The sequence below is a fragment of the Strix aluco genome, chromosome 5 (assembly GCF_031877795.1).
Source record: "Strix aluco isolate bStrAlu1 chromosome 5, bStrAlu1.hap1, whole genome shotgun sequence".
Taxonomy (NCBI): Eukaryota; Metazoa; Chordata; class Aves; order Strigiformes; family Strigidae; genus Strix; species Strix aluco.
In genome coordinates, this window is record NC_133935.1 from 58,695,635 (window position 1) to 58,721,975 (window position 26,341).

The 26,341-nt window shown below is 41.1% G+C and overlaps 1 protein-coding gene across 2 annotated transcripts; it reads left to right on the forward strand.

The window, feature by feature from the left end:
- The first annotated feature begins 218 nt into the window (after positions 1 to 218).
- LSMEM1 (leucine rich single-pass membrane protein 1) lies at positions 219 to 8,666 on the forward strand. 2 transcript variants are annotated; one of them, XM_074827527.1, is made up of 5 exons: positions 219 to 353; positions 1,525 to 1,653; positions 2,664 to 2,795; positions 6,087 to 6,224; positions 7,995 to 8,666. In XM_074827527.1, exons 3-5 carry the CDS (start codon positions 2,669 to 2,671, stop codon positions 8,201 to 8,203), a joined length of 474 nt encoding a protein of 157 aa, XP_074683628.1. In that variant the 5' UTR covers positions 219 to 353; positions 1,525 to 1,653; positions 2,664 to 2,668; the 3' UTR covers positions 8,204 to 8,666. The 2 variants fall into 2 exon arrangements, with proteins under 2 accessions (XP_074683628.1, XP_074683629.1); XM_074827528.1 differs by lacking the exon at positions 1,525 to 1,653.
- Positions 8,667 to 26,341: the final 17,675 nt, after the last annotated feature.

The following is a 26,341-nucleotide window of genomic DNA, read 5'->3' on the forward strand; positions in this document are numbered from 1 at the left end:
AGGGCATCATAAACCCAAAGGTTAGTGAAATATTGATCATCAGTACCAAATCTCATTCTTCATGATACAATATTATCATAATGATTCCAATATAATAAAAAAGAGCTGTATATGTGCTGATTTCTGTTTAAACAGATCAATATTGTGAAGTCAGTATACTTAGCCAAGATGAACTCTAAATATAGATTGAAAGGGACAGTCTGTTTCATAGCTGCCTTCATGGGTCCTGCAGGAGTTGACAGGTTCCCATGGGTCTAAAAGTAGAGAGAGGAACAGCCGAACAAGTATTCTTCGGGTGATTTTCACTGGCTGATTTCTCCCATACTGGCACATTACCTGAACATAGTTATGTTGTAAGTAATGTTTCATTCTCCTGGTTTTTAATTCCTTTTAGACTTGATTTTCTTTTTTCTGTGAAGAATTTTTTGGTGTGTTCTCATTCTAAGTTCTAATTTTACTACAACAACTTAAGAAATTTAAAAGCCACAGGGGGGGGGGAAAGTCTTTAAGCAAGGTTAAAGTACAAGATAGAGTGACTCCCAAAACCCCAATGTTTAGATTAGTTTGTTGGGAAAATAATCAATACTTTTGGCCAGTGACAAAGTATCCTCTCTCCTTTGTTTGGCATGTCAGTGGAATCAAACAAATATAATATAGATGTTGTTGAATTAGTAATGGCTGTTTATCTTCACTGTAGTTACATGCACAGTGAGGAAATCGGTTTTAAATAATAATGAATGCAGAAACATATAATTCATAATAGCAATAAATCAAAGGTACTCACATTTATTACAGCTCAAGTTGTTAAGAAGAGTCTTCCCTGAAGTTGCAGGGAGGTACTAATCACAATACCCAGGAGAAACAACTGCTCTTTGGAAGCTAAAAGAACCAAAAGCCTCTATGCATGAGGCGGTAACTTTTAGCATGCCGTTGCTGAAACACAGGGCTCCGTAACGATTGCAGCTGGCCACGGATGTGCTTGTGGGGAGACAGCAGAGCTGGTGGGGATGTGGCTCACAGACCGTGCTGCTTGGCACCACACAATGTTCTAGTGGAAGGACAGCGAACACAATTGTCTGTCCTGAAATTACTGCTGCACACCTAAAAATCATATGCTAGGTAAGGGTAACCACTACTATGCCAGCTTTTCTACCTTATCTTTGTATTTTGCAGCAGCAATTCTGAATGGAGAAGAAAATAAGCTGTAATCTTTTCTTACACTCTATTAAAGAGAAATATAAAGGTATACATGTAGGCCCATCAAGCCCCACAAGCAGGAGAACAAGCCCCATTGTCAGGAGTCATTTAAGCACTTAGTCTTCAGACTTGTTGAGACTTGATGAACGTTTACTTGGCTGTGTGCTCAAATTTGGGGGAATTATGACCATCTTCTGCATTTGGTTTGATGAGGGAAGGAGTAGGTCTTTTCTGTAAACACTCAGGGCTATATTCCTCAGACTTTAGGTTTTAAATTTAAATGCTGTCTTAGGAATCGGGTCACACTGTGTTCCCTATTGCTTGCAGAGGGAGAGAGGGCTCAGAGGCATGTGAAGAGGGCAGTTCATCTAGGATTCAGAAATCACCCTTAAGTATTTAACACCCTTCATCAACAGGAGCTTTGCATCACATGAAGTGCTGAGTTCCATTTGGCAGGTAAGACTGAACTTGACAGCTTTGATAAAATACCAAATGGGTAAGATGCATTCAACTCCCAAGTCTAAACTAATCTCTGTGAGCTCCCCCTTTACATTCAGTAGCAAGGGAAGGGTATTTAGGCTGCAATTTTAAGGTCAAAAAGACGTATCTTAGAATAAGAGGACTATTACCTGGAGGTACTAGTTTTCAGTGACCAGTCTAAGATGCCTAGTTAGAGCTTCTGCATCTCCTTATGGTTAGAACTGTAGTTTGTTTCTAGAAGACACTTTTGGAGTCAGGGTAGTGTACCTGACATCCAGTGCTTTTTTAAAAGCAAGGAGTATTAGTCTGAAGAAAAGGCTTTGCAATCAGGCTTTAATTTGTCCATAACTAGCATCTATGTGGAGTAGAATCACATTAGAAGACTATTTTTTTTCTCCATTTTTCATCAATAATAATTTCATAGTGATACTCTAAGGTATATAAACAGACCCATATTCTTGCTGATTATCTCCTACATCTGTACCTGCTTTCTCTGTCTTATCTCTGAATTATTTGATGCTGAAAGCAGAGGACCTGAGCAACAAACGTCCTGGCAGTATTAGTGAAGGTCTGGCTTTCCCTGTGGTCAGGATATCACCCTACATCTTGCTAAGTACAGACCAAGCCAAAAGTGTTATACAACTAAATAACTAACGTGCAGATCAGTGCTGGAGCCAGTCAAATAGATTTTTTTCTTTCTCTCTTTCTCCACACACACATATATATGTGTATATATGTATAAGTATACCCATGTGCACAAACATAATGTAGAAATGAAATCTTATACTCATCAAAGATCTCCAAGAATAAACAAGTGCTATGTACTTGCCTTCAAGACCCAGTTAAGTCTGCTAGTCCTTCAATTCCCTTTTATTTTAAGGGTTGTTAAGGCTGCTCAGCATTTCCTTAGAATGGGACACCAACTATTACCAGTTATTTCCCATATCCATGTTTTAATTTATCTTTTAAATTATTATTTCTTTTAGATACAATGGAGAGCCCTTCCTTGGAAATTAACCTGCCCGATACTTATGAAGAAGGAAAACTTTATGTAGTTGATTCCTTAAACAACCTAAATAAACTAAATGTTTGTCCAGATGGATCCCAACATGCGCTAGGTATGTACAATAGGTGATGCTCCGTGGTTTTCTATACATGCAATAGGCCATCAAAAAAGAGTTATGTATGACATTTGAAAAGGCTGACCACATTGTATATCACTGATGTCAACAGCCCAATAGGCCAATATGTATATGTCAAGCTCTGTACTGAAAAATATAAGAAAAAGATTGACAATGGCATAATTTAAACAGATCAGATTAATGGTTTAGCTGCTCCCGCTGAGTATTTCAGTTATTAGGTTCTTGAAAATCCTTGCATTTGGCTGGGGATTCACTGTCAAGCCTGAACTTATCTTCCATTTCCATTGGGATTCATGAGGTGATCCCTTGCAGGATAATGTCTCTAGTAATGCTCAATATACACCTACTACATAAATAGCATCGTAACTCTTCACATGCACTAAAATTCACATGTGGTAATAGAAACACCAGAGAATTTCTGTTCATTCTTTTAAGACACATCTCCTAAGGACTCAAACCAGTTATCTGAAATATCCCATGAGACTTTTAAGCATTTTAATTCACAGACTCTCTTTACTTACAGTTTCAGATATGGGCTCTCACACTTCTGGTTTTATACGGCTTTTATCTTTGATTTCTCATGGCAACAAGGATGTTTTCACCCAGTAATAGCTACAATATATTTGAGTTCTTTGTGATCTGAAAACATTCTTCAGCAGCATTCCACATAACAATATTTGAATCTGCTTTTATTTCCCTTACTATAATGGCAAATTTGACTGAAGAAAAACTATAGAACAACAGCTATGTTTAAATGAGTTTTAAATGGCCAAGACTTAACCATGCTTCTAGTTATAGGACTTAAATGCCTTTCCATTACTTCTGTTTCTGACTCCTCTAATTTATCCTAATGCAACTAACTAGAATGGTGCTTGTTTCTGTATTTAACACAAAGATGTAAGATATAAGCTACTTAATTTTCATATGTAGATTATCTTGATATTGTCACTTCTACAAGTACAAAATGAGACAATGGGTTAAACTGGTTTTAATGTCAGTGAAACTCTTTGCAATGTGACTGCTTTGCTTTCTTTTGTAATTTTTATTGGACAGTATTGCTTACTTTCCAGGTAAATATACAGAGTTCTGTGGAATCATATATGGTTCTGTGGAACAATCACATGCATGCTCCTCCCTACATTCCAGATGTAAATAAAGGTAGCCTAAGATGTATTTTATGCACCAATTTGTAAAGTGCTTTGGCTTCTAGGATTATTCTTTTTAAAAAACTTGGAGATTCTGTAGATATCTTATCGCATCAGTTAAATACATAAAATGAATTTTTCACAGTCCTTATCTGCCTTATTCAGCAGCATAAAATTCTGGTTCTCTTGCCAGAAAATCAGTGAGATCTGTGGAGTATTTTTCAATTTCTAATATAAACTAAAATCTTGTGAATGATCTACTAGTTGTATAGCAGATGCCCAATTTGGTTTAAAAATAATGTTTCAAGACACATTAATGTTGCAGGACACAGCAATCCTTTTGTTCAGTAGCTTGATCTGTCCTGGCATAATCAAACACACTAGCAATCATGTTAATAGCTATTTGAAATGTATATACCTTTTGATTGCTCTGGTAGCAGCCATGCAGTAATTTCTTTATGTTTTAGATGATAAAATGGTCCCACTGTTTGCAGTTTGGCAAGAATGTGTGTTGACTGATTCCTCACAACACTGCAGTCTGGAATGTTCAACCTACAAAAATAGTAAGAAGCATTCATTAGACAGAGCAAACAGAGACCACTTTTGAGACCTCTACTGATAGCTTAGTATGCTTGAGAGAAAGCAGTAGCAGGCCCTCCTCATCCTTATTATTCTGACTAGAAAGCAGTATTGGTGCAGGCACTTAGTGCACCAATCCATTTGTTATGAATGCTAAGGGAATAAAAATAAACCCCCCAAACCCAAACATTAAAAGGTTTCAGCCTACCCGCAGGCAGGAACGTGTTAAATGCCATAAAGAAAAGCAGAGATATTCCCAGAGATCTCCTGCTAACTAGGTGAATTGCTCAGCCCCAGGTTGGTTCATCATTAAAGTACTGTAATGGCATATGCAGCCTTCCCTCAGCTTTATCACTACAGGCTCAGTTGCAAAGACCTCAGAGATTTCTACCAGCTAAAACAAGAACACGATCTAGAAATATATTTTTCACAGATGCACATGCTACTTTCCCTTTTGGAATGGCAAGAGAGCAATTACAGGGGGAGAAATTACATTAACATGTAATTTTAGTATGTATGAGACTGATATCAAAATGAAATTACATTATCTTCTTGCTTCCCCCAAAACATAAAATTAAAACCAAACCTTAGTAAGTAGTTAAAGTAGTATGCAAACTTGGGATTAAACAAACCTGGCTCAAGTATGAAATTTTTTTATATTCACATTAATTTCCTCATGGTGTTCACTTGAATTTACCTGTTACCTTTAGGGCTTATTGCCACCTGTCGTTTGACTGCAATTATTTCTATGAAACTACGGACTTTCCCTACATGCAACATATTCCTTACACAGCAATAAATTGTTTTGCCACAGTGATTTGAGGGCATCATAGCAACTACTTGTCCTTTTTCCCCCTCATTCTTCATGGGCTGGAAGGACAACACATGTAGTCCATGTGAGAGTCTATTCCATTTTTGACAATTTGGGAGGATGCGTACCTCATTTTTTATTGGAATGAAACCCACAAAACCTAAAGAAGAATAATATTGAAAACATTAGTTTTAAGATAAAGTCAAGACCTACATTCATCCTATGCAACATCAGGAGCTTAAATGAGGTGCTTAATTTGGTAAATTAATCAACCCAGGGATACTTCTATCGTCAAACAGAAAAAGAAGAAAATCTAGAGGATGAATGTGTAGGATGAATCTGTACCTAGGTTTTCAATATGAATTTTTGCCTCTTCTCTTGAAAAGGTTGAGTCTAATCAGGCCCTTAGAAACCCTTCTGATGAAAACTTCACTGCAACCTGAGCTGTAAAACAGGTCAACTTCAACAAAACAGTGTATTTCAAAACTAGAAACATTTTTGTTGAATATGTTCTAACAGTTATAATAGATGTATTAGTTTTTATACTTCCAAATACAAGCTGAGCTCATAAAGTTGGTTTCTTCCCTTTTCATGCAATATCCCAGGAAATAAAATATGTTGGCCAAAACTATGACGTATTCTGCATCATTTCATGAAGCCAGAAGCATTTTGTCATGTTTATCCTAACCAACCTTAAACTTTATCACCAAATGATTTGTCATCTCATAACAGATGAGGAAGAGAACACTGGTGGTACTGGAGAAAACACGGCAGGGAGCAACATAAGAAACCAATGTTTGTTCTTCGTCACCTTTATTCTTACTTTGATCGTCAGTTTGGCACTTGTTTCGTTCGTAATATTCTTAATAAGTAAGTAAACCAGAGTGGTTCTTAAAAATGTAGGGCCAATTGGAAGAAGAACTTTGCTAAAATCTGTCATGCTACCTTATAACATGCTACTGCTGTATTTGCGTGGTCAAAGTCTTTGGCTGGTTATGGGCACTGTGGTCCTGGGTGCAAAGGCACAGGCCTCTATTCTCTGAGCGTAAAGGCATAATTTTGTTCTTAGTGCAAAGGTTTTGTGAGCTTCAACAGCTGCGAAGAATTTAGCTCAGCAGGGTTATACTGTGTTGCTAAAAAATGCTGACTGGAAAATAAATTAAATTTTAAAGATGGCTGTATGGCAGTGAGATACTTTGACAATGTGACTTCCACTCTTTTCCTGATAAGACTCAGTATTAGTGTCATTCCACTGAAACTAGAATTACACCCAGGCTAACACTTAAATCAGGGTACCTGAAGAAAGACCTGAAGGTTGCCAGCTAAGTATTGACTGGAAATTGTTTTGGAACTAAGAAAATCTCAAATATAAGAAAGCAAAAATTTCAAAATTGGCACATATCATGGAGTCTGTAGACGTAATTACTGTTCTGCTTCAGCTGGACTGATCAGGCTGGCTTAGCTAGACATATGGCTACAGGTGACCTTGTTTTATGGAGCCCTTACCATCTTGGGGTTTTCTGGGCTAATGGCATTGAACAGAGTATGAGATGCATTATTTTAACTTACAAGTCCATTTTGAATGAATTGGAACACATGTGAAATCAAGATTTCTTTTATCCTATAGTAGGGAATTCACTGGGGCATAGCAAAAATCCTCATTTTCCTTTTTGAACAGGAAATACTAACCCTTGACTGAATTTGCTCACAAGTGCTCAAAGAACAGAGTATCAGACAAGTAAAGAGTGCAAAGGAAATTTTAACTGGCATGATTGTAAAAGCCTAGTTAAAATATCTCATACTCGAATTCCAGATTTATTTAGTGGGGAGCTGCTACAAGTAGAGCCCTGGTATAGAAAAATGTGTAATGTGCCCCTCTGGTGGAAAAATGGTAAAGTAATAGTGAAAAGGCCACTTACAGGGATTAAAGGAGTTTGCTTGGATTTAGGTTGGTGGAGGCCCGTGGTTTTTGAAACTGATTTCCACCAGTGTTTCAGATTATGTTACAAACATAATCTCAGATTATGTTTGCAATCCATAGACATAGCATCATTTAGCATTGGCACTATTAGATTTAAGCTTCAAAACCCATGGGCAAATTTTGTTAACTTTGGAAGGCCAAAAGAAAAATAGCTCCAGAAGTGTACATGACATATTGGTGTTCCAGAGGAAACTGGCCTCCAAATGCCAATATTCACAAGAATTTTCCTTTAACCTAAATGCTTTAGAAAATCCAATGTGGCTGTAGTCTGCTGTGTGTTTTAGTAATTGTACTTTTAGAAAAATAGAGGCACATACTGCCCAGAAATAGCATCATGGAGCCCCTAAATAAGACATTTTCCTGTGGACACTAATGGAATGGATACACTCCTGAAGACTGCAAAATTTGTCTGAGCTGTATTTGATTTTATTACACTGCACCAAATGGAATAAAACAGAAAATAAGCAATTAAAGAATGTAGTGAGAAGGTAACTCCACCAGATGCATAACTTCTTAGCATTAGGTTCTGCAGTTGTTTTCCTCTTTAATATTTTTACTCATCATAATTTCCTACAAACTCCCACAGGAATGCAAGAGAGGATAGTGACGTTCTTGACTTAAATGTTCCCAATTTAATGTGGTACATTTTCCTTTTCAAGTTCAAACTAGAAACAAGGTGGACCAAATATCAAGCAGACTAATATCTGAAAAGAAGAACATAGAAGATCTTAAGAAAATGAACAATATGATATTAAAGCATCTAAATCAATCAGGAATTAAGGAAAAGGCGAGATACCTCTTCACACAGTCTCCTGATCTTCATGATTACCTCTTTACCCATGCTGAGCTGAAAGTCCCTGGAGAATAGATCTTCTTTGGAATGAAATTCAGCATGATCAAGTACTCAGATATTTTCACATATGGCACACAGGTTACTTAAACATTCTGATATGGTCACAGGAGCATTGGAAAAGCCAGCTGAATGGAAAATATTAGAAAATAATATTTTATCCTTTTTTATGTGAATATAGATTTTGAAAACTAAGCCCTTATGCTTTACAACAAACAGTGGATTGTCAGCCATTTTGGGCAAGAGTTCCAGATTCTTTGTGCATTGGAAATTGCAGGGCTAAGGGCTTAGTTTTACTCTAAATGAAGGTGAATGATCACAGGAAATAGCGATTTCTATTCACATGATTCCAGCCTGACCTTGTTCACTTTGTCATTCTCCTGTTTCTTTGGAATGAGTTTTGTGTCTGCTTCTATATTATTTGTATTTAAGGATAACTTCAGATTCCATAACTTATAAATAAATCCAATTCTGCCACAAAGTTTGGTAGTTTTCCTTTCTGTGCCTCTGAATAGATTAATTTACTACTCTTTTTGTGAAAAAACAAACTTGAATAAAAACAAACCCTTTCATAAGATGCCATATTCAGCCCAAAATTGTATTGACTGAAAGTGGGTGTCATATTGTCTTACATGGGAAATGGGTAATAGGTAATATGCATCTCATAGCAATGCTGGTACGCTGTACTCAGTATTTGCTGGCAGTTTCTGAGTGAAGGCCAAGTGTTTTTGTAAAGTGATGTGGGGAAAATACTACTTGTTCTTGTACTATAGTTGCTATTGGCCACTATCAGAGAAGAGACAGGTGAAATCTGGTCTGAACCTTCATGTTTTTAAAAGGGACCCATGCCTCAGAGGGTGAAAGCAGGAGCTGATGCTTTCTCACTCTGACTTTACACAGTTGTGGAGACTGACACCCAAAAGTGTGACCACGTAAGGGACTGGTGGGTAACTCTGTAATTTTAGTATTCAGAACCTTCTACTGGTACATACATTAAGAAGCCACCTCCATTATCAATAAATAAATTGGTTACTCCCATCACAACAGTGCAGCTGACACTATGGAGCATGTCCAACACTTTCGCTTTTACTTCAAGTTCTCTTTCTCATCCAATGCTTTCTTGTCTCTTCTGAACAATTTTACAAAAAAGTCACCAAAGCTGACAACTTGCACTGCAGTCTCCTTTTCCAGAACAAATGATAGTCCTTTCTGTGATGACTGCTTCATTGTCTAAAAGAGTGAAGAACTAGGTCCAGGAATCTTTCTTGGTATCACTCTACTTGGATTTGCCCACAAATTCTATTCCTGCTATTAGGAGTGCTTTGCTTTACACCTTTATTTTACATCACCTTCTTTCTATTTCTTGATTTTTCTCTTCCTGATGTATTACTGTCAAGTCATACACATGAAAACTGTGAGGTTTGCTCTTAAGAGTTTATTACTCCCGCTGTTAATTCCCAGCTGCAGTTGTAATAATCTCCTCTGGATATCGCAAGCAGTTGTTACAAAGATAACTTTAAGATAGCTAACAGAGTAAAAAAGTAAGTGCAGAATAAGTTGTAGGGAAAGAAACCCTAAAAGCCCAACCCAAATATCTTTCTGTAAATGCTGTTAAATGATGAAAGCAAAAGTACCGTAAGACAAAAACATGACACTCACAGTGTTGTTTCTCTCTTCTTCTCCGAGCTGTCAGCTGCTTTTTAGTGACAGTATTAAGTTCTCATCTCTCCCACTCATCTTGTAGCTATCGTAACTGCTTTCAAGCTCCTGTCTCACACTGACACACATCCGTACTTGTTAGCCAGGGAGAATCAACTCTAGTATTTGGCACTTGGTGCATCTCAAACACATGGATTTGTCACATCCCTCGTTTCAACTGCAGCTATCAGAGCAGTCTGTGGTCCACTAGAAACTGACACCAATAGTCAACAGATTTTTTCTGGTAAGAGTCTGTAAATAAAGTTTGTGCTACAGTAACAGTCCCCAAAGAAATGAAAGCTTCTTCATCTCTCTGATCTTGTTCTCAATTACTCTTACTCTAGTTATTCAGTCAGTACTCATAATAAATCCACCTTTTCTGTCTCTATTATTGATTAGAAGTGTTGGGGTTTTTTTTTTCACTCTATGGTTTGATTCTGCAAGGTGCTGAGTGCCCTCAACTGCCACAGACCTAGGACCAGCTGGGGCATAACAATGTGCAGGCATGCTCAGTATCACACAGGACCGAGGCACCGAATCATCTTTTTCATATTTACTTGCTTCTTCACTTGCCATGGTCAGTGATGATCAGTGACTGAAAAAGTGCAAAGGTCTAAGGAACTCCTTAGGTTCGTCCTGTTAGCACTGCTGAAATGCATCTGTTCTTGGAGCCGCTTGTGTACAAGGGAGACACGGGGCAGCACTGCATACAGCTGCTGTATGCAGTCTTCTCAGCTCAAGTTACCAAGATCCATTTACACTTAGAACTGCTTCCATATGAAACCAGAGTAAGGGTTAAGAGGGCTGCCTTGACAGCAGAGTTCCACAACCACTCCACCAACACTTTCTAGAGTACCCCCTTAAACAGATGCAAGTAGCAGCTCCTTCAGGGAAACGTTTCTGTCTAATTTACTGACAGTGAAATAGTCCCAAACAAACCAATACTTGACTCTTCAAATCTACAATCTTGACCCTGAAGTTAATTTCAGTTTATTCCAGAGCTCCACAATCCTCATCTTCAATAAACAGCAAAGGTCACTAGTAAACTCCAAGCTCCAATTGCATGTGGCATAACCAATGTGCTGTATATGGATGTTACAATGTCTCCTGTAGACATGGGTAAGAACTCTGTTCTTGTATGGCTGCACAGTTCAGGGGCCTCTGCAATGTCTGGTATTATGACAAAGAACAGGAGGAAGGTGACCTGACAGTAATAGCTTCATCTGACAGTAGTCACAGTCATTCTCAGTAGTACTGCTTCTTTCCTTTTTCTCTTATTTGCAGGCCATAGAGGTATTGCTTGTGAACATGAAAAAGTTTGTTACCTTCTAATTTTTCAGTTATTTTATATTACACTAACTCTGCAAGGCAATTTTAAGAAAGCTTTTTTATCCTCTGTCACATCCCGCTCAGATGAGGGAGACAAGTGACTTAGATTTGTAAATCCCCATCGGAGTGGACAACAGTAAGACAAGTCTCAAAGTCCAGACACAGACATTTATTAACTTCCCACAATGTACTAATTGGATACACGATAATTGGCTAAGTACATAATGAGTTACGGCAAGTGATATAGTATGCCTTGCGTTACTTAATGGTAGTGAGGGAAAAGGGAAAAATAAGAGAAATGATAGAGAAAAAGAATAGAGAAATAGAGGTCACTGGTCCAGGTTCCTGCGTTGGTCCCATCTCAGTTCATCAGGGATGCATCCATCTTCTTCACTTCATGTCTTCTTTTTTCTTTCTTCCTTTCACTCCTCACCCCCCCTCAATTTATACACACTTCCTTGGGTCCATCCCCTAGGTCGACCCACATACCTACATATTCCATGTATGGGGAGGGGTAAGGTGTTCCATGGGATGATGTAATTAGCATGATCTTGTTAATCTTCATTAGCATATTCAGGGATGTCAACTTTAATATGCATTTCGTGGATAATGAAGCAAAGGTCGTTCACTGGACAGATGGCCCTTGAAACTTTACAAGATGCACCAGAGCAGAGCCGTCCTGTCTCCATAGGGCTCCCCCCTCCAGCTGCATCCTGCACTATCCAGGCAGCCTTATCAGCTCTGAACTCCACACTACCCACCCCCTGAGTATAGTTCTGTTACTTTTGAGTGTTTGAGACAATCCCCAGCTCAGAGGGCCTCTGCTCCCCCCCCATCCCTTATCTCTCTCAGGCTGCTTTTTCTTACAGGCCTGTTTCTCTCACACTTGGAATTTTAATATAACATTTATTCTTAAACTCTAGTATGAGTTCAGTTCACGTGCTTCGTTCACTGGTAACAATACAAAGCTGAACACGGGTAAAAAACAATAATGATGTGCATACTCTGAACCTGGAAAAAGAGAAGAGAAAATTCCAGGAGTGGCAAAAGGATTGTCACAAGTGTTTTTTAGACCACATGCTCTCAAAGGTGACGTGCTGTGTGTTGCACACAGTCCAAACTGTTCAGGAACACTAAATGCGGCATCAAGGTATTTGCAAAATGAGCAGAGTGGAACAATGTTGAACAAAGCAGAAGGAGTATTGTCAGAACTAGAATTATCTGAACAGCAAAATCCCATTTCATGGGCTTTTGAAGTCTTTGAAGATCAAATATTTATTTTCATTCTACCAAAGCATAATCTTGTAAAATCACATGTGAAATTGCCTGCAAATATGCATTTTCAGATCCAAAATTCCAAGTTTTCTTACTCATTTCACCCTGTCTGACTGAAGTTTCTGCTCTGAGATTCAGAACCTACCCCATTGGAAATGGCAGCAAAGCAGTGTGCTCCACAAAAGCTTCAGTGCTTTGAAAATGTTTGACAAACAAAATTGCAACCAGTTCTAATTAGAACTCTGATTAAGCAACACCTAGACAAAACAAATGCCAACAGCAACTAAAAATTGGATTTATGTCTTGACTAGTAACTGAAAATCATCTGTCCAATAAGATGCTTAACTTGCTTGTCTTATAGATTGGTAGTGTAATTTATCTTGGAAGATGTTGGTGAGTAATGAAAGTTGGATCAAAACCTTAGATCACAGCCCAGAGCTACTGGGATAAGGGGAACTGTTCCCTTCAATTAAGAAAAAAAGCACATTCAGTCCATTACATGTTACTGTTCCTATTTTCCTGACAGATTAACAAGAATACTGAGATTTAAACAGAAGGACAGAAGGGATCAATGTACTGTCACTTCCTCTGGGATACATAAAAAGTAGTAACACTATGGCCAAAGAGGTTAGTCTTATTCGAGAACCTGATCAATCTTAGAATTCAAGAAAAGGTTTTTATAGACTCTGTTTCCTACCCCTTCTCTGGTTTCTGGGCCACACTTCAGCAATCGAAATGCTGTCCACGATTCACTGATGAGCCAGCAAAACCCCTGAATGGTAATGAGAATCTTCCAGTAGAAACAGTCACAGCACAGTGCTGCTGCTAATTTATCACTGTGAGGCAAACCACATTACACACAAGGGTGAAAGGACAATTTAAAAATCGATTGCCTGCCAATTTAAAAATCTATTAATAATTATGAGTTTGCTTTTCAAGTTCTGCACTGCTATTTCATCTTAATAACTTCTTCACCACATAACTGACTTTGGAAAACAGTGCTTGACTACAAGGTGACACAAAATTTTGAAACTCACAGACACACTTCGCTTCTCAGCAAAAGCTCATGGCTAATTCATTAACTTCCAGTAATGCTTTAGTTTTTTCCTGAAAGGAACACTGAAGCACTTTCTTCAGAAGGCCTCTCCCTGAGTACTCAAAATCATACAAGCAGATATGTAGGAGATAACAATATTTTTATTGATTTTGGGCACTATGGATTCTAGTTCTTTTTGTGCATAACCAGTGACTGACTGACTTTGCACCCTGGAGCAAACTGGAGGAAAAGTCTGCTACCTGTAATCCAGTAATAACAAACACAGAATTTAATGATATTATTTTTAATAGAGTTTTAGGTGTAGTGTTTTTTTAAAAAAAACAATGTCAACCATCCTATCGTGGAGTAGAAGTTTTCTTAGAAGTGCTTCTTGTAGATGCTCACCTGTAAGATTTTGTTCAGACTGGTGTGCCTGAGCTGCTACTTTGATCAGAAGCTGCTCTTGGGTTGCACTTCTTGCTTGACATGGACACAGTAAGTGAATGTCTTTAAAAGAGAGCTCCCTGAGGTCCTGGCATTTTGGGGCTGTTTTGAACTACATTCAGCTTCATATAAAAATCTGCAGCAGAAGGATCCCCAGCTACTGACAGCGAGTCAGCTCGCTGAAGTGCACGAGGAGTGAATGAAATGTAGTGAACTGATTCAGCACCTATAAATAAGTACTGACTGACTCATTTAGGCCTCCTCCTTGAGGAATGGTGGTCATAACAAGACATCAAGATACACTGATAAGAGAGGAAACAGCCCCCTGAGTTTGAAAGCTCTTCCTTAATGTTCTTCATGTTTTCGTGTCTTCTCCAAGAAGTGGTCACGTCCTGCTCAGATGAGGGAGACAAGTCACTTAGATTTGTAAATCCCCATTGGAGTGGACAACGGTGAGACAAGTCTCAAAGTCCAGACACAGACATTTATTAACTTCCCACAATGTACTAATTGGATACACGATAATTGGCTAAGTACATAATGAGTTATGGCAAGTGATATAGTATGCCTTGCGTTACTTAATGGTAGTGAGGGAAAAGGGAAAAAATAAGAGAGATGATAGAGAAAAAGAATAGAGAAATAGAGATCACCAGCCCGGGTTGCTGTGTTGATCCCGCCAATGAGGGTTCAAGGATGCATCTGTCTTCTTTGCTTCACTTCACTCTCATCCTCCTTGTTGCCCCCCCCTCAATTTATACATGCTTTCTTGGGTCCCTCCCTGAGGTCGACCCACATATCCCATGTATGGGGAGGGGTAAGGTGTTCCATGGGATGATGTAATTAACATGATCTTGTTAATCTTCATTAGCATATTCAGGGATGTCAACTTTAATATGCATTTCGTGGATAATGAAGCAAAGGTCTGCACCAGAGCAGAACTGTCTGTCTCCATAGGGCTCCCCCCTCCAGCTGCATCCTGCACTATCCAGGCAGCCTTATCAGGTCTGAACTCCACACTATCCACTATCCACCCCGAGTATAGTTTTGTTACTTGCGAGTGTTTTGAGACATTCCTCTGCTTGGCAGCCTCCACTCCCTCCCCCCCCCTGCCCCCCATCTCTTACCCAGGCTCTTTTTCTCAGTGTTTGTTTCTCACAGGCCTGTTTCTTTCAGGCCCTGTTTTTAAAAGTTGTCTCTCACAGAAGCTAACTCCAGTTCGAGCAGGTACATTAAGGTCTTCATTAAAGCACCTCAGCAGAGGGACGTGGCAACCACTGCTTGGTTTAAGCCACCTCCTAGCAGGCCTGTTGAAAACACGTCATGTTCCTATTTCTATGTTTGCAGTGCCCACGCAGGCCCCCAGAACGGTAGGTATTTTTTTTGTCGTTAATACGAGAAAGATCTTCCATTTATTAAAACTTTGCGGCCTCTGTAGTAACAGGAAGCCTGCTGGTAATGAAAAACATGCCGAAATAAAACAGAACGTGGCTGTTATCACAAACTGTGGCTTTAGTTCCAGACGCTGCGTGCTAGGAGTTGGGCAGCGCCCCCTTCCCAGATGCAACGTTTTGCTGCCGAAACCTCCCCGGCCGGGGCGGCCCCGGCCGCCACCGCCCGCCCGGGCCTCTCAGGGCGAGGCCGCCCAGCGGCTCCGCCGTGGCCGAGGGAGACCCCTGGCGGCCGCCGGCGCCGCCCGCAGCCGGGAGCGGGAGGGGCCCGTCCGGGGGGCGGTGGAGGGGGCGGGCCTCAGGCCTGAGGGCACAGGGCGGGGAAAGGGCGGGGGGAGAGAGACTCTGAGGGGGAGGAGAGTTTCGGCAGCGCCGCTGCTGCCCGGGGAGGCCTGGACACCCACTCGGGAGGTGCGGTACGACTCGAAAGAGCGGGGAACGGGGGCCCGGCGCTCTTGCAGTTTAATACACCCCTGGAGGCTGAGGCGCTCGTCGGGCGGCGGTGCCTGGCGGGGCCTGCGGGGCCTGGCGGGCTGCGCCCACAGGCGCGGGCGGTAGCACAGACCTGTCAGGTGCGAGGATGAATGAGGTGCCTCTGTGCGTTTAAGCCAAAAGGACACAGCTATTCAGAGTCTGCTGTCAGAAAAGCCTGATTTTCCTCAATGGCTGTTTTCGTCTTTTTTTTTTTTTTTTTTTTTCCCCCCAAGGGCAGCAGTAATGCCTTTTTAATGAGTTTTTAGATGCCTATTGCTATTTTGGTGGAAATTGTCATTTACTTGCCAGGCATATGGAGAAGGAGCAAGGAGGTTTGGCAAAAGTGCAGGTGATCAAAAACATTAACTTCAAAGGAGAAAAATATGAATGTACTAGTGTAAAGTTGCCTTTTAGAATTCACAGTCCAGTCACTGCTGACTCCATTATCCTGTCTGTGAAGCTACTCTGCCATGTACCGCAACAGTATTCCCAGGGGCTTGTGATCAAATCAAGTCTAAAAAGGAATTAAACAACGTGTCTTTTGAAATGTCCCTGAGTGTTTCAGCATTCCCCTTCACTGTAAACATGGCAGCCTTGCAGGAGAACAGGGAAGACCAGCCACCAAGGGTGAAGTCTTTGCTCCTCTCCCATCCTGGGAAATGTCATGATTTGAACTCAGAGGGCAACTGAGCACCACGCAGTCGCTCACTCCCTTCTTTCCCCTCAGTGCAGGGAAAGAGAAAATAAAAAGGCTCAGTAATCGAGATAAAGACAGAGAGGGATGACTCACCCATTACAGTCATGGGCAAAAGACAGACTTGCTGGGGAAGAAAAGCAGCATAATACAGACACAACAACATGTAACAGACAGAGTAGGACCATGAGAAGCATTATCACATCTTGAAAACACCTCCCTCCATCTCTTCCTTCTTCTTGGGCTCATCTTTTCTCCTGATTTCTCTACCTCCTCCCCCCACAGCAGCACAGGGGGGCAAGGAAGGGGGGGGTATGGTCAGTCCTACTGCTTCTTCCACCTCTGGGTGGGGGAATTTCTGGCATTCCTCCCCTGTTCCAGAGTGGTGTCCCTCTCACAGAAGACAGTCCTCCACAAACTCCAACATGAGTCACTTGGTGCAAAGGCAGGTTGGACTTGGAGCTGGGGGAGCTTCGAGAAGCTTCTTACAGGGGGCCACTGCTGTAGCCCCCTCCCCTGCTACCAAAACCCCTGCCATTCACTCAAACCAGGACAGGGAAGGAAGGCAGGAGCAGCAGGCAGGCAAGGCCAGCACCGGAGGATGAAGATGGATGGGGTGGTGGTGTCTGACGAGTCAGCCCCAGAAAATGTGGACCTCTCAAATACCTGCTTTGCCAATGTACAGGGCAGAGCTGGGGTAGGGACTGTCACAGGAGGAACCTCAGCCCATTTTGAAGGTGGGGAATGGGCTTTTTCTGGCCAGTGGAGCCTGTTGTGTTCCTGGGGAAGGGTCTGTGGTGAACATGTGAAATGCAGCCCTGCCTGGGGGCAGGTGAGGCAGGAGCCAGGGAGCCCTGTGCTTGCACATGACATTTGCCAGGCCTGGGAGCTGGGGTTGTGTTTTCTGAGAGGTAGTTAACTTGGATCTCCTAGTCTGTTCAGTATCATTTTTTCTTCTTTGAGATCTGTGATAAAATGACATTTTGCCAGTAAGTAGAATGGCCATTCACATGCTGATGGAGAACATACTGCTAAGCCTCCTTGACATGGAGGTACACACTTAAGTCATTACTTTGCAAGTATTAGGCATCTGAATTGATTTGGGGGAGATGTAGGCCCTCTTGAAAATTATTATAATGCAAGGGCCAATTTTATGTCCATGATCTATCCACTTGTTTTGAGATGGAGAATTTCTTATGCCACTTAAAGAACCCTTCCCAATATTCTGCAGGGCTAGTAAATATGAAGCTATTTCTTTCAATAAACATCCTCCATTATGCTTTATAGAGCAACATTTCCCTTTCTATAAGAATCTGGGAATTGTAGTTTGAATTTCTATCATCCTACTGAAGTAGCTACACTAGCTGTCCCAATATGATCTTATTATGCAATACCTGCCATTCCAAAGTAGCCGGCAAACTGCCTCTTTCTGCTTTTGCTACGAGCACTTAAATACTCCAGAGTGAGCTGGGTCTACTCAGAATGGGTCAGACCTCTCATCACTGAGAGACTGCAGTCTCCTCTGCATTCAGCTTTCCTTCTGCAGGACATCTGGTCTGGGTTCGGTCCTCGGATGATAGCTGCCATCTGACTGATTTCTCTGTTCTGAGTGATTGAACCTGTTGCAGTTTAAGACTTGCTTGTTTTCTTAAAGCTGTTATTCTGGTATATAAGGAATTTTGACTGTTTTTTATAGTCAATTTAGCTATCCATCTTGGCAGAAAATGAGGTGTCTTATTTGTAAAAGATATCATAATGATTTTGTGCATCTTAGGGCAGAGTCCTCTTTCCATTTAAAGGACTGCAGGCTCCACATTTTTGCAACCACAAAAGTATTACATGGCTAATTGGAAGGGAAACTCACCCTTCCCAAACAGTTGGTACAGCCTCCAATCCTTTTCTTAGGAGTAACAAGCACTAATACCATTACTTGGCATGCAATAAACTATTTGGGAAACTTTCCATCCAGGTTCTCCTTGACAGCTCCAGGTGTCCTTGTCAAGTAAAAAGTGTTTATGGCAGTTTCCAACAATTTGTGTTGTATAGTTTAGTTCTAGTTCTTCATTAGATTTCTAAAAAAGCAATGTAGTTTCTAATTTCTAATTAAGTTGCCTCTTTGGGGGATTCTTTTATGAATACCACAGACTATAGTTCTCACCTGCTGTTAATTTCTTGCCAGCTATTCATGCACTGTATTTTCTTGTTCCTCCTGCAAAAACATAAACTTCGTATGAAAGTCCTAACTACTGATACATTTACTTGAAACCTTTCCTTTCTCGAATATATTTTTTCCATGTAAATGGTACAACTTTAACAAGTGTCACTGAGAGCTACATTTAAACACCCTATAACTGGAGAGCCTACCACATGATAGCTGAGCAGCCTGGACAAAGCAAGAGAGGGGACAGTAACACTACCATTGCCTTTTTTATCCTGTGTGCACCATGATTCATCAGATGTGCTCTAAAAAACTGAGCAGATTGGGCACTGTAGGAGAGAGAGACGTGCAAACAGCTCATTTCTGAATCCTGGCAGACCTTAGCTGTGAACTAGATGCTAACTGATCAGCATTGCCAGGAGAGGGTATTTAGATGCTCAGGGAAATTTTCTGCTGCAAAGATGTGTTTGCATGCTTCCAATGTTACACGGCAAATTAGCTGGAGTTTTGAAGATCTCAATTTTGAGCACAGATGAATGAAGTGGCAGTTAGCTGGAAATAAGGTGCTGGAAAAAAAGCTTTATCCTGGAGCTCAGTCCAAAGGATTAGGAAGATAACCAAACAGGAAGAGGATCTCTCAGGATCTCTGTGGCACTCAAATCCCAATAATTTCGAAAGGTATTATAAATCCTAGAACTCCTAAAGGTGACTAACTGTCATGATGACAGCCTTTTGTAAATTTACATCTTAATCTCGTCTCCAGGTGTGAAGTGGAGGTAGTAGCATTTTCCTGATTCAAAGAGGCATTATGAGGATAAGCTAAATACTGTGAGTCATCAAGTGATAAGAACCAGATAACGGCATCTTTTTTCCAGGGAAAATAATAGAAAAAATCCTATTGGGTTCAACAGGCACAGGATTTTTCTCAGAGTCATTATTCTACCTGGACGATGTGAAAGGAAGAGAGCTTCTTACTTACCTCTGGCAATTCACATTCAAAGCTGGATCTGAAAAGTAGTTTCTTCTCTTCTGAGGCCAAAGGAGGCATCTTGCTCACTTTGGAACAGATGGGAAGGGAGAGGATGCTCCGTAGGTGGGCAAGGGGTGGAGACTTTCCTGGCAGCAATAGGAAGAGGTGATAATGGTGTCGCTTGCATTTGCCTTTCTTTAACCTTCTCCTTTGTAGAAGTTTTACCCTGACTTCATTTGGCATATCAGTGTCAGCACCCAACGCACAGAGCATCCTGACACAGAACATTGCCCGAATAATTATGGTGGGTTTTGGCATAGTTTGTACTGGAGTACGCACCTGAGTGGGGATCAGGGCTCCCCGTGAAGCAGATGGCCTGCAAGGGAAGCAATGACATTCATTGGCAGATCTTGCTCCATTTTTTAAGCTTTCCGGTCTTCCTTTCCAGTTACAAATCGCTGAATTGAAAACATTAGTGAAAATACTTTGATAATAAGTGCTGGTAAAAGGGAGCTTGCAACGGAAAGGTTTAAAAAAACAGGCACTAGAGAGAATCTGAGCAGTGCTTTTCGGGAGACAATACATACTTTTTCCACTAGGTGGTGGAAATCTGCCACCATCCAGAACTTTTAAAAAACAGGAAAAAAACCACATAATTATGAAGGGCAGGCTGAATTAAGATAGAAAATAGCTGTAATAACAGCTTACGATGTATCGATTAAAATGAGTTCTTTGCCTGTCGAAGAGACAATCATAGAAAATTATTCTTAATGCTATCCCTGACACAAAGGCAAAAATGTCAGTTAGGGAGGTTTTCTGATGTTTTAGAAAAGGAAATGAAAGGATAATTTAATCTAAATGAATTCTCTCACCCTCTACAGAAGGACTGTCATCTGTAATTTCAGACCACAGGAACTCAGGAAACAAATCTCTCATACATTTATTTATCTTCAACTGCCAAAATATATTTTTTAAAATTAGTACTTTTAATTAACATGCTTCATAGATCTCCCACAGCCCAAGACTCGCTGCCATATAAGCATTGTTCTAAAGGTGTCCTCATGGTGGCAGCAAAACGATCAATTATTTAACAACAACAGATTTGAAAATGACACAATTTTCTGTTGTTCTTGGCATAATTCATGTCTGGAACAGCAGAAACAAAGCACATGCTCTGGTGCTAACATCACAGAAGGAACAAGGATTTGCAGTCACTTGCTGCTTCTAATACAGCACCAACAGACAACCACTGCTGACTTTATTCCACCCTTCTTCCTTCAAAGCTACTCCCAAGCCATACCTGACATATGATTCATGTTTTAAGATGAAAGCAACTATCACGGACACAGTTTTCGAAGGTACTGAGGACCTACTCTTTTTGCTGAAACTCATGGCTGTTATCTCAGGAGCAATTCATACATCCCATAGAATGAAATTATCAATCCACCATTTTGGAAAAAAAAGAGAGAGGATGAGATACCTGGTTTAAAGAAGTTGTCATATAGATAGTGAGCTTGTCCCTCATTTATTGAACAGTTCTTGTTAATGTCATTCTGAGCATACTGGGTTCACTTTCTGATCCATTTCATCAGACCTTATATTGCAAATATCCAATCTCAAAAATTATAACCAGTGTTTATATCTCGTGTCCTGGAAAAGTATCGGACCCAAATGCAGCCCTAATGTGTTTCCGCCCAGTGCTATAATTATGACTCTAGAGTTCTGCTCTTCATTTACACATAAACAGACCTGAGTCTTGCTCTTGAATTCCTTGATTTCTTCTTGGCATCTGTCATAAAAGTGCTTCATAGTGGGGTTGAAAGGCTGAACTCTTCAGAGGACTGGGATGAGCCTTCAATTAATGAGTTGCAGCTAATCAGTGCTCTTCTGGTCCTGTCAGTGAGGGTCACACCAACTCTACTCCTTCATGTCATTGCCAGGGAATATGATCTTGCTGTCTGATCTCTCTCCTTGGCCTGTCTGATCTCTGAGCAGCCTACATGTCTCATGGGTACACCACCAATCTACTCAATACCTGTGATACTTGCTCCTTCTGCCATTCTTCATCTTGCATTCCTAAGTATGATCAGCAAAGTTTTCCCTGACGTCTTCAGAAATACCTGTCTCTGCACTGTTCTTATCTACCTCTCTCCTCCCAGAGTCAGACAGCAATTTCTGACTGCAGTTATTCAGCAATGTCTCAAGCAGGGAGGATGTGCAGAACTAGGCTAGCTTGTCCTGGGTTTGAGTGAATGGCAGGGGTTTTTAGTAGCAGGGGAGGGGGCTACAGCAGTGGCCCCCTGTGAGAAGCTTCTCGAAGCTCCCCTGGCTCCAAGTTGGACCCACCTTTGCACCAAGGCTGGGCCAATTAGCTGCACCTCTGTGATAACTTATTTAAGAAGCGGAACCTGGGGGAGGGAGGAGTTGTGAGGAGAACATCTGTGCGAACACCGAAGTCAGTGGAGGAAAGGAAGAGAAAGGGGGAAGGTGTACCAGTGTAGAGACCCCCCTGCAGCCTGTGGTGAGATGACAGGGCCACCCCCCTGCCACCCATGGAGGTCAACGGTGGAGCAGATACTGCAGCCTGTGGAGGACCCCACACCGGAGCAGGTGACTGCACCCGAAGAAGGCCGGGACTCTGTGGGAGGAAGAAGCCCCCACTGTTGTAGTTCAGCACTGGGAGAACTGCAATATGCAGGGGTGTCCCACACCAGAGCAGCTCAGGAAATGCTGCGACCCATGGGAAGGACTCACGTCAGAGAGAGTTTGTGGAGGACTGTCTCCTGTGAGAAGGGCACTGTGCTGGAACAGAGGGGCAATGCCAGAAATTTCCCCCCACTCCAAGGTGGAAGAAGCAGCAGGACTGACTGCACCGCCCATTCCCTGCCCCCTGGGCCTTGGAGGGGAGGAGGTGGAGAAATCAGGAATGGAGCTGAGCCCAGGAAGAAGGTGGTGGGGGGGGAAGGTGTTTTCAAGGTGTGGTAATGCTTCACATGGTCCTGCTTTGTCAGTTAAGTGTTGTTGATAGTGTCTGTATTAAATTAATGTTCTTTTTTTCTTCCCCTAATGAGTTTGTCTTTTGTCCATGACCATAATGGGTGAGTCATCCCTCTCTGTCTTTATCTCGATTCCTGAGCCTTTTTTTTTATTTTCTCTTTCCCAGCGCGGGGGGAAAAGGTGGGAGTGGGCAGCTGTGTGGTGTTCAGTTGCCCTCTGAGCTCAAACCATGACAGCTTCATCATCAGTAACCTTGTAACCAGAGAGTGCCAGCCATAATGTCCAGACAGGTATTTTTATTTCAGTGCTGTTATTGGCTGGATTCTTGGACTTAGTTGTGGCAGTATCAATCTTATTTCTGCTGCTTCTCTTCTCCTACTTTGTTCAGTCAGGGACTGGATTTGGATCAATCTTAGGTAAATATCTTGACTAGTATATAGTAATTAGACTTTTCCCCTAAATTATAGTATCTGTTACAATTGTGATCCCCAGAACATCAAAGCATTTCTCTTCCTGCTCTCACAGTCTTCTATAATGTATCACATTCAACACTGCTGTTGGTAGGATGAATGGCGACTGAAAATAGTCTAATGTCAAGCTTGCTTCTACATCCCTGTACTCAGCACAATGGAATGGGAATGCTCTGTGTGACCTACTATAGTAACGGGCCATTTTACCTCTGCAGTAGCTCTGCTGTGTGCACAGGAAACAGCCACCAGCAAGTTGTGTCCTTCTTCATCCCATAAACCTCATGCTCATGCAGTGCAGCAGAGAGAGATCTGTGAAGTTTATAGCTACTAAATAATTAAAAATATACATAACAAATGCTAGAAATAGCTGGGTTTCTTTATATATATATACATGTATATATATAAACGTGTTTTTCTATATGAAGGCCATTTTGTTGCCTTGATGATTCTTAGTAGATTATGAAATTAAGCTGTACTATGTAGGTACATAGGCCAGGTACTACCAGGAGAATTTTGAAAAATAAATTCACAGTCAAGTGGAAAACAAAACAGAAAACATCTTAGTACCCTTCTAGAGAATGGCCATGAACACTGGTAGTGCTAACCAGAAGAGGGCTTGCTCAGTTCTTGTTTACTTTAAGAGCCCTTCTCATCATCTGTCCTTTCCTTGGATAAAGTGATTGTGTCAGGAAACCTGGTTACGCTTATGTCCAGCCTGATGGCCAAAGAATAATGGAGCATAGAGTAGTTATTCTGAAACTAGTGTAAAATATTCTCCCATGAATTAGCCAATCAGGTACTTGGGTGACTACAGAAGTCTTTTTCTGTTTTTTTTGAGATTAATATTTGATTGCTGCTCAACTGAATTCTAACCCAACAAGTATACTGGCTACATATACATTACAATGGGAAGTCCAGATCAGAACTGAAATGCAGTGCTATAGTGATGAGTGACAGAAAATCTCAAGTTAGCTAGCAATACTTAGACAGATATAGCCATATACTAGATTACTAGATTACTTTTCTCCTATTAATTAAAAGTTTTGTGTTTTTCCTGGGTGTCTTTTATGGACCGCTGATAACCACAACAAATAATATTGCAGTGGAAATGCTAATAAAGGAGGTGTTTATTCCCGTTTCATTTGATTTCTGGAGTGTCATTCAAAAGTTAAGTTTTTTTAAGAACTGAAGACAGCCTCTCTTTTTTGTCCTGTCTAAATATAAGGAGTAGAAGGTCTGTATTCCACAGATACTCTTTAATAATTTCCAAAAATCCATTATTCATTAAATGTTACACCTAATTTTAGGTGTCTCATTTTGCAATGTTATCCTTTACCCTCAAAAGCGTAGTATCACTTACATAAAGGTTATTTTAGAGGCTTCTATTACACAGAATCACATTAGCAATCCAAACCATTTCCTCTCTATGCACAGACTTCCAGCCAGGACAATATTAAAATGCAGAAGTTACAGTACTTCTCTTCAACTTTATTTGCCTTTTAACAGTCCTGGTAAAGTACTGCTTCATTTGCAAATGATTCTCATCATGAAAATGGAATATATCCACACTAAATTGTCTTGACTCAGCTGGCTTGGGTACACTTGCAGCAACATCTATCTCAGACTGTAGTGCTCACTCAAGACAGTAAGTAGCACAGGGGCAAGCCTGTGCTGAATGTTTTACTGCAACAGCTGCATTTCTCTGAGGACCCACACTAGTTAGTTTTAAGTTAGGGTTCACACAGCTTTGCAAAATCAGGCATTTGGCTGCAGAAGAGACAAGCTTCAGAGTCTGTGATACTAATTACTGCAAAGTCATTATAATCTCAGGGTTCAGGGCAAACTCAGTTCCAAGTAATGGCAGTTTACAGTTTCTTTTGTAAATCAGTGAGCATATGCGAAAACATTTGCAACCTTTATTATATAACTTCTCTGTAAAGTCTAATGTAGACTTATTCAGTGCTTGTTAGACCACACCTAGATACCACATCTGGTGTGGGCCACCCAGTACAAGGACCCTGATAAAGTAGTGTGAGTTCAGCAGAAGGCCACCAGGACAGTCAGTGGCTGGAGCACCTGCCTTGTGAGGAGAAGCTGAGGGAAGGGGGCTGCTTCAGTCTGGAGGAGAGATGGCTTTGGGGGCACCTAACAGCTTCCTGCCAGTACCTGTGGGGAAGGTATCAAGAAGATGGAGCCAGACTTTTCAAAGCAGTCCATGGCAGGGGAACAAGAGAAAAGGAACATAAACTGAAACAAGAGAGGTTCTGTCTGGATATAAGGTACATTTTTTTTTTCCCATGAGGACAGTTAGGCACTGGAACAGGCTGCTTAGAAACGTTTTACTATCTCAGCCTTGGAGCTTGTCAGGAACTGACTGGATAAATCCTTGAGCAACCTGCTCTGAGCTTACACGTGACCCTGCTTTGTGCAGACGGTTGGACTATAGACATCCTGAGGCCTCTTCCAATCTGAGTTATCCTATGATCTTGTTTGTTCACATCTGTTGAAATTATTAATTCCTACATGTATCACAAGACAGGTTTTCAGTGAAGTGGTCTCTAGTTTGATCCACCGCTGAGAGGCAACACCACCGCCCAATAAGCCTGGTGGCCCAAGGTTTGTTTGCCAGGGTGGAAGATTCCCAGGACACCATGGATCACAGTCTCATCACTGAATGCATCATGGAGTTAGATGGTTTGTTGGAAAGTCTTCTTTGGGATTCCTCTAGCACACTGCACTGTAACATTGGAGCTGCTTCTCTGAAGAGAGAGAAGCACAGCAACAGCAATCTGAAGAAATTGGTTTTTATCCATTCTTGCTTGTCTGATGTGATTAGGTAGCTCCCAATGTAAAGTGGTTGCTTGAGCAATTGACTCCCAGGGGTACATACCTTCCCTTTTCCTGTGTTTTAGTGTAAGCTCTTTGCAGTAGGGTCTATTTGTTATCTCTTGTGTTTGTATTTTGTCTAAAAAAGAGCAAATTCAAATTCAGTTGGTCTTAGGTATCATAATAAACCCAACAAATGATATTCAGGTCAGGAGGTTATACCCACACACACACACTTATTTGTGTATTAGTGGTAACTGGTGGTTGTTGCAATTCCCTTAGTGCAAGGAGAAAGAGATCAAGGTAAGCAAGATGCCTGGAGGATGGGGCACTTTGT

Coding starts and splice junctions, on each gene's coding strand:
- LSMEM1 (XM_074827527.1), top strand. CDS start 2,669: ATGGAGAGCCCTTCCTTGGAAATTAACCTGCCCGATACTTATGAAGAA. Junction 2,796..6,086: donor TGGATCCCAACATGCGCTAG/GTATGTACAATA, acceptor ATCTCATAACAG/ATGAGGAAGAGAACACTGGT. Junction 6,225..7,994: donor GTTCGTAATATTCTTAATAA/GTAAGTAAACCA, acceptor TTCCTTTTCAAG/TTCAAACTAGAAACAAGGTG.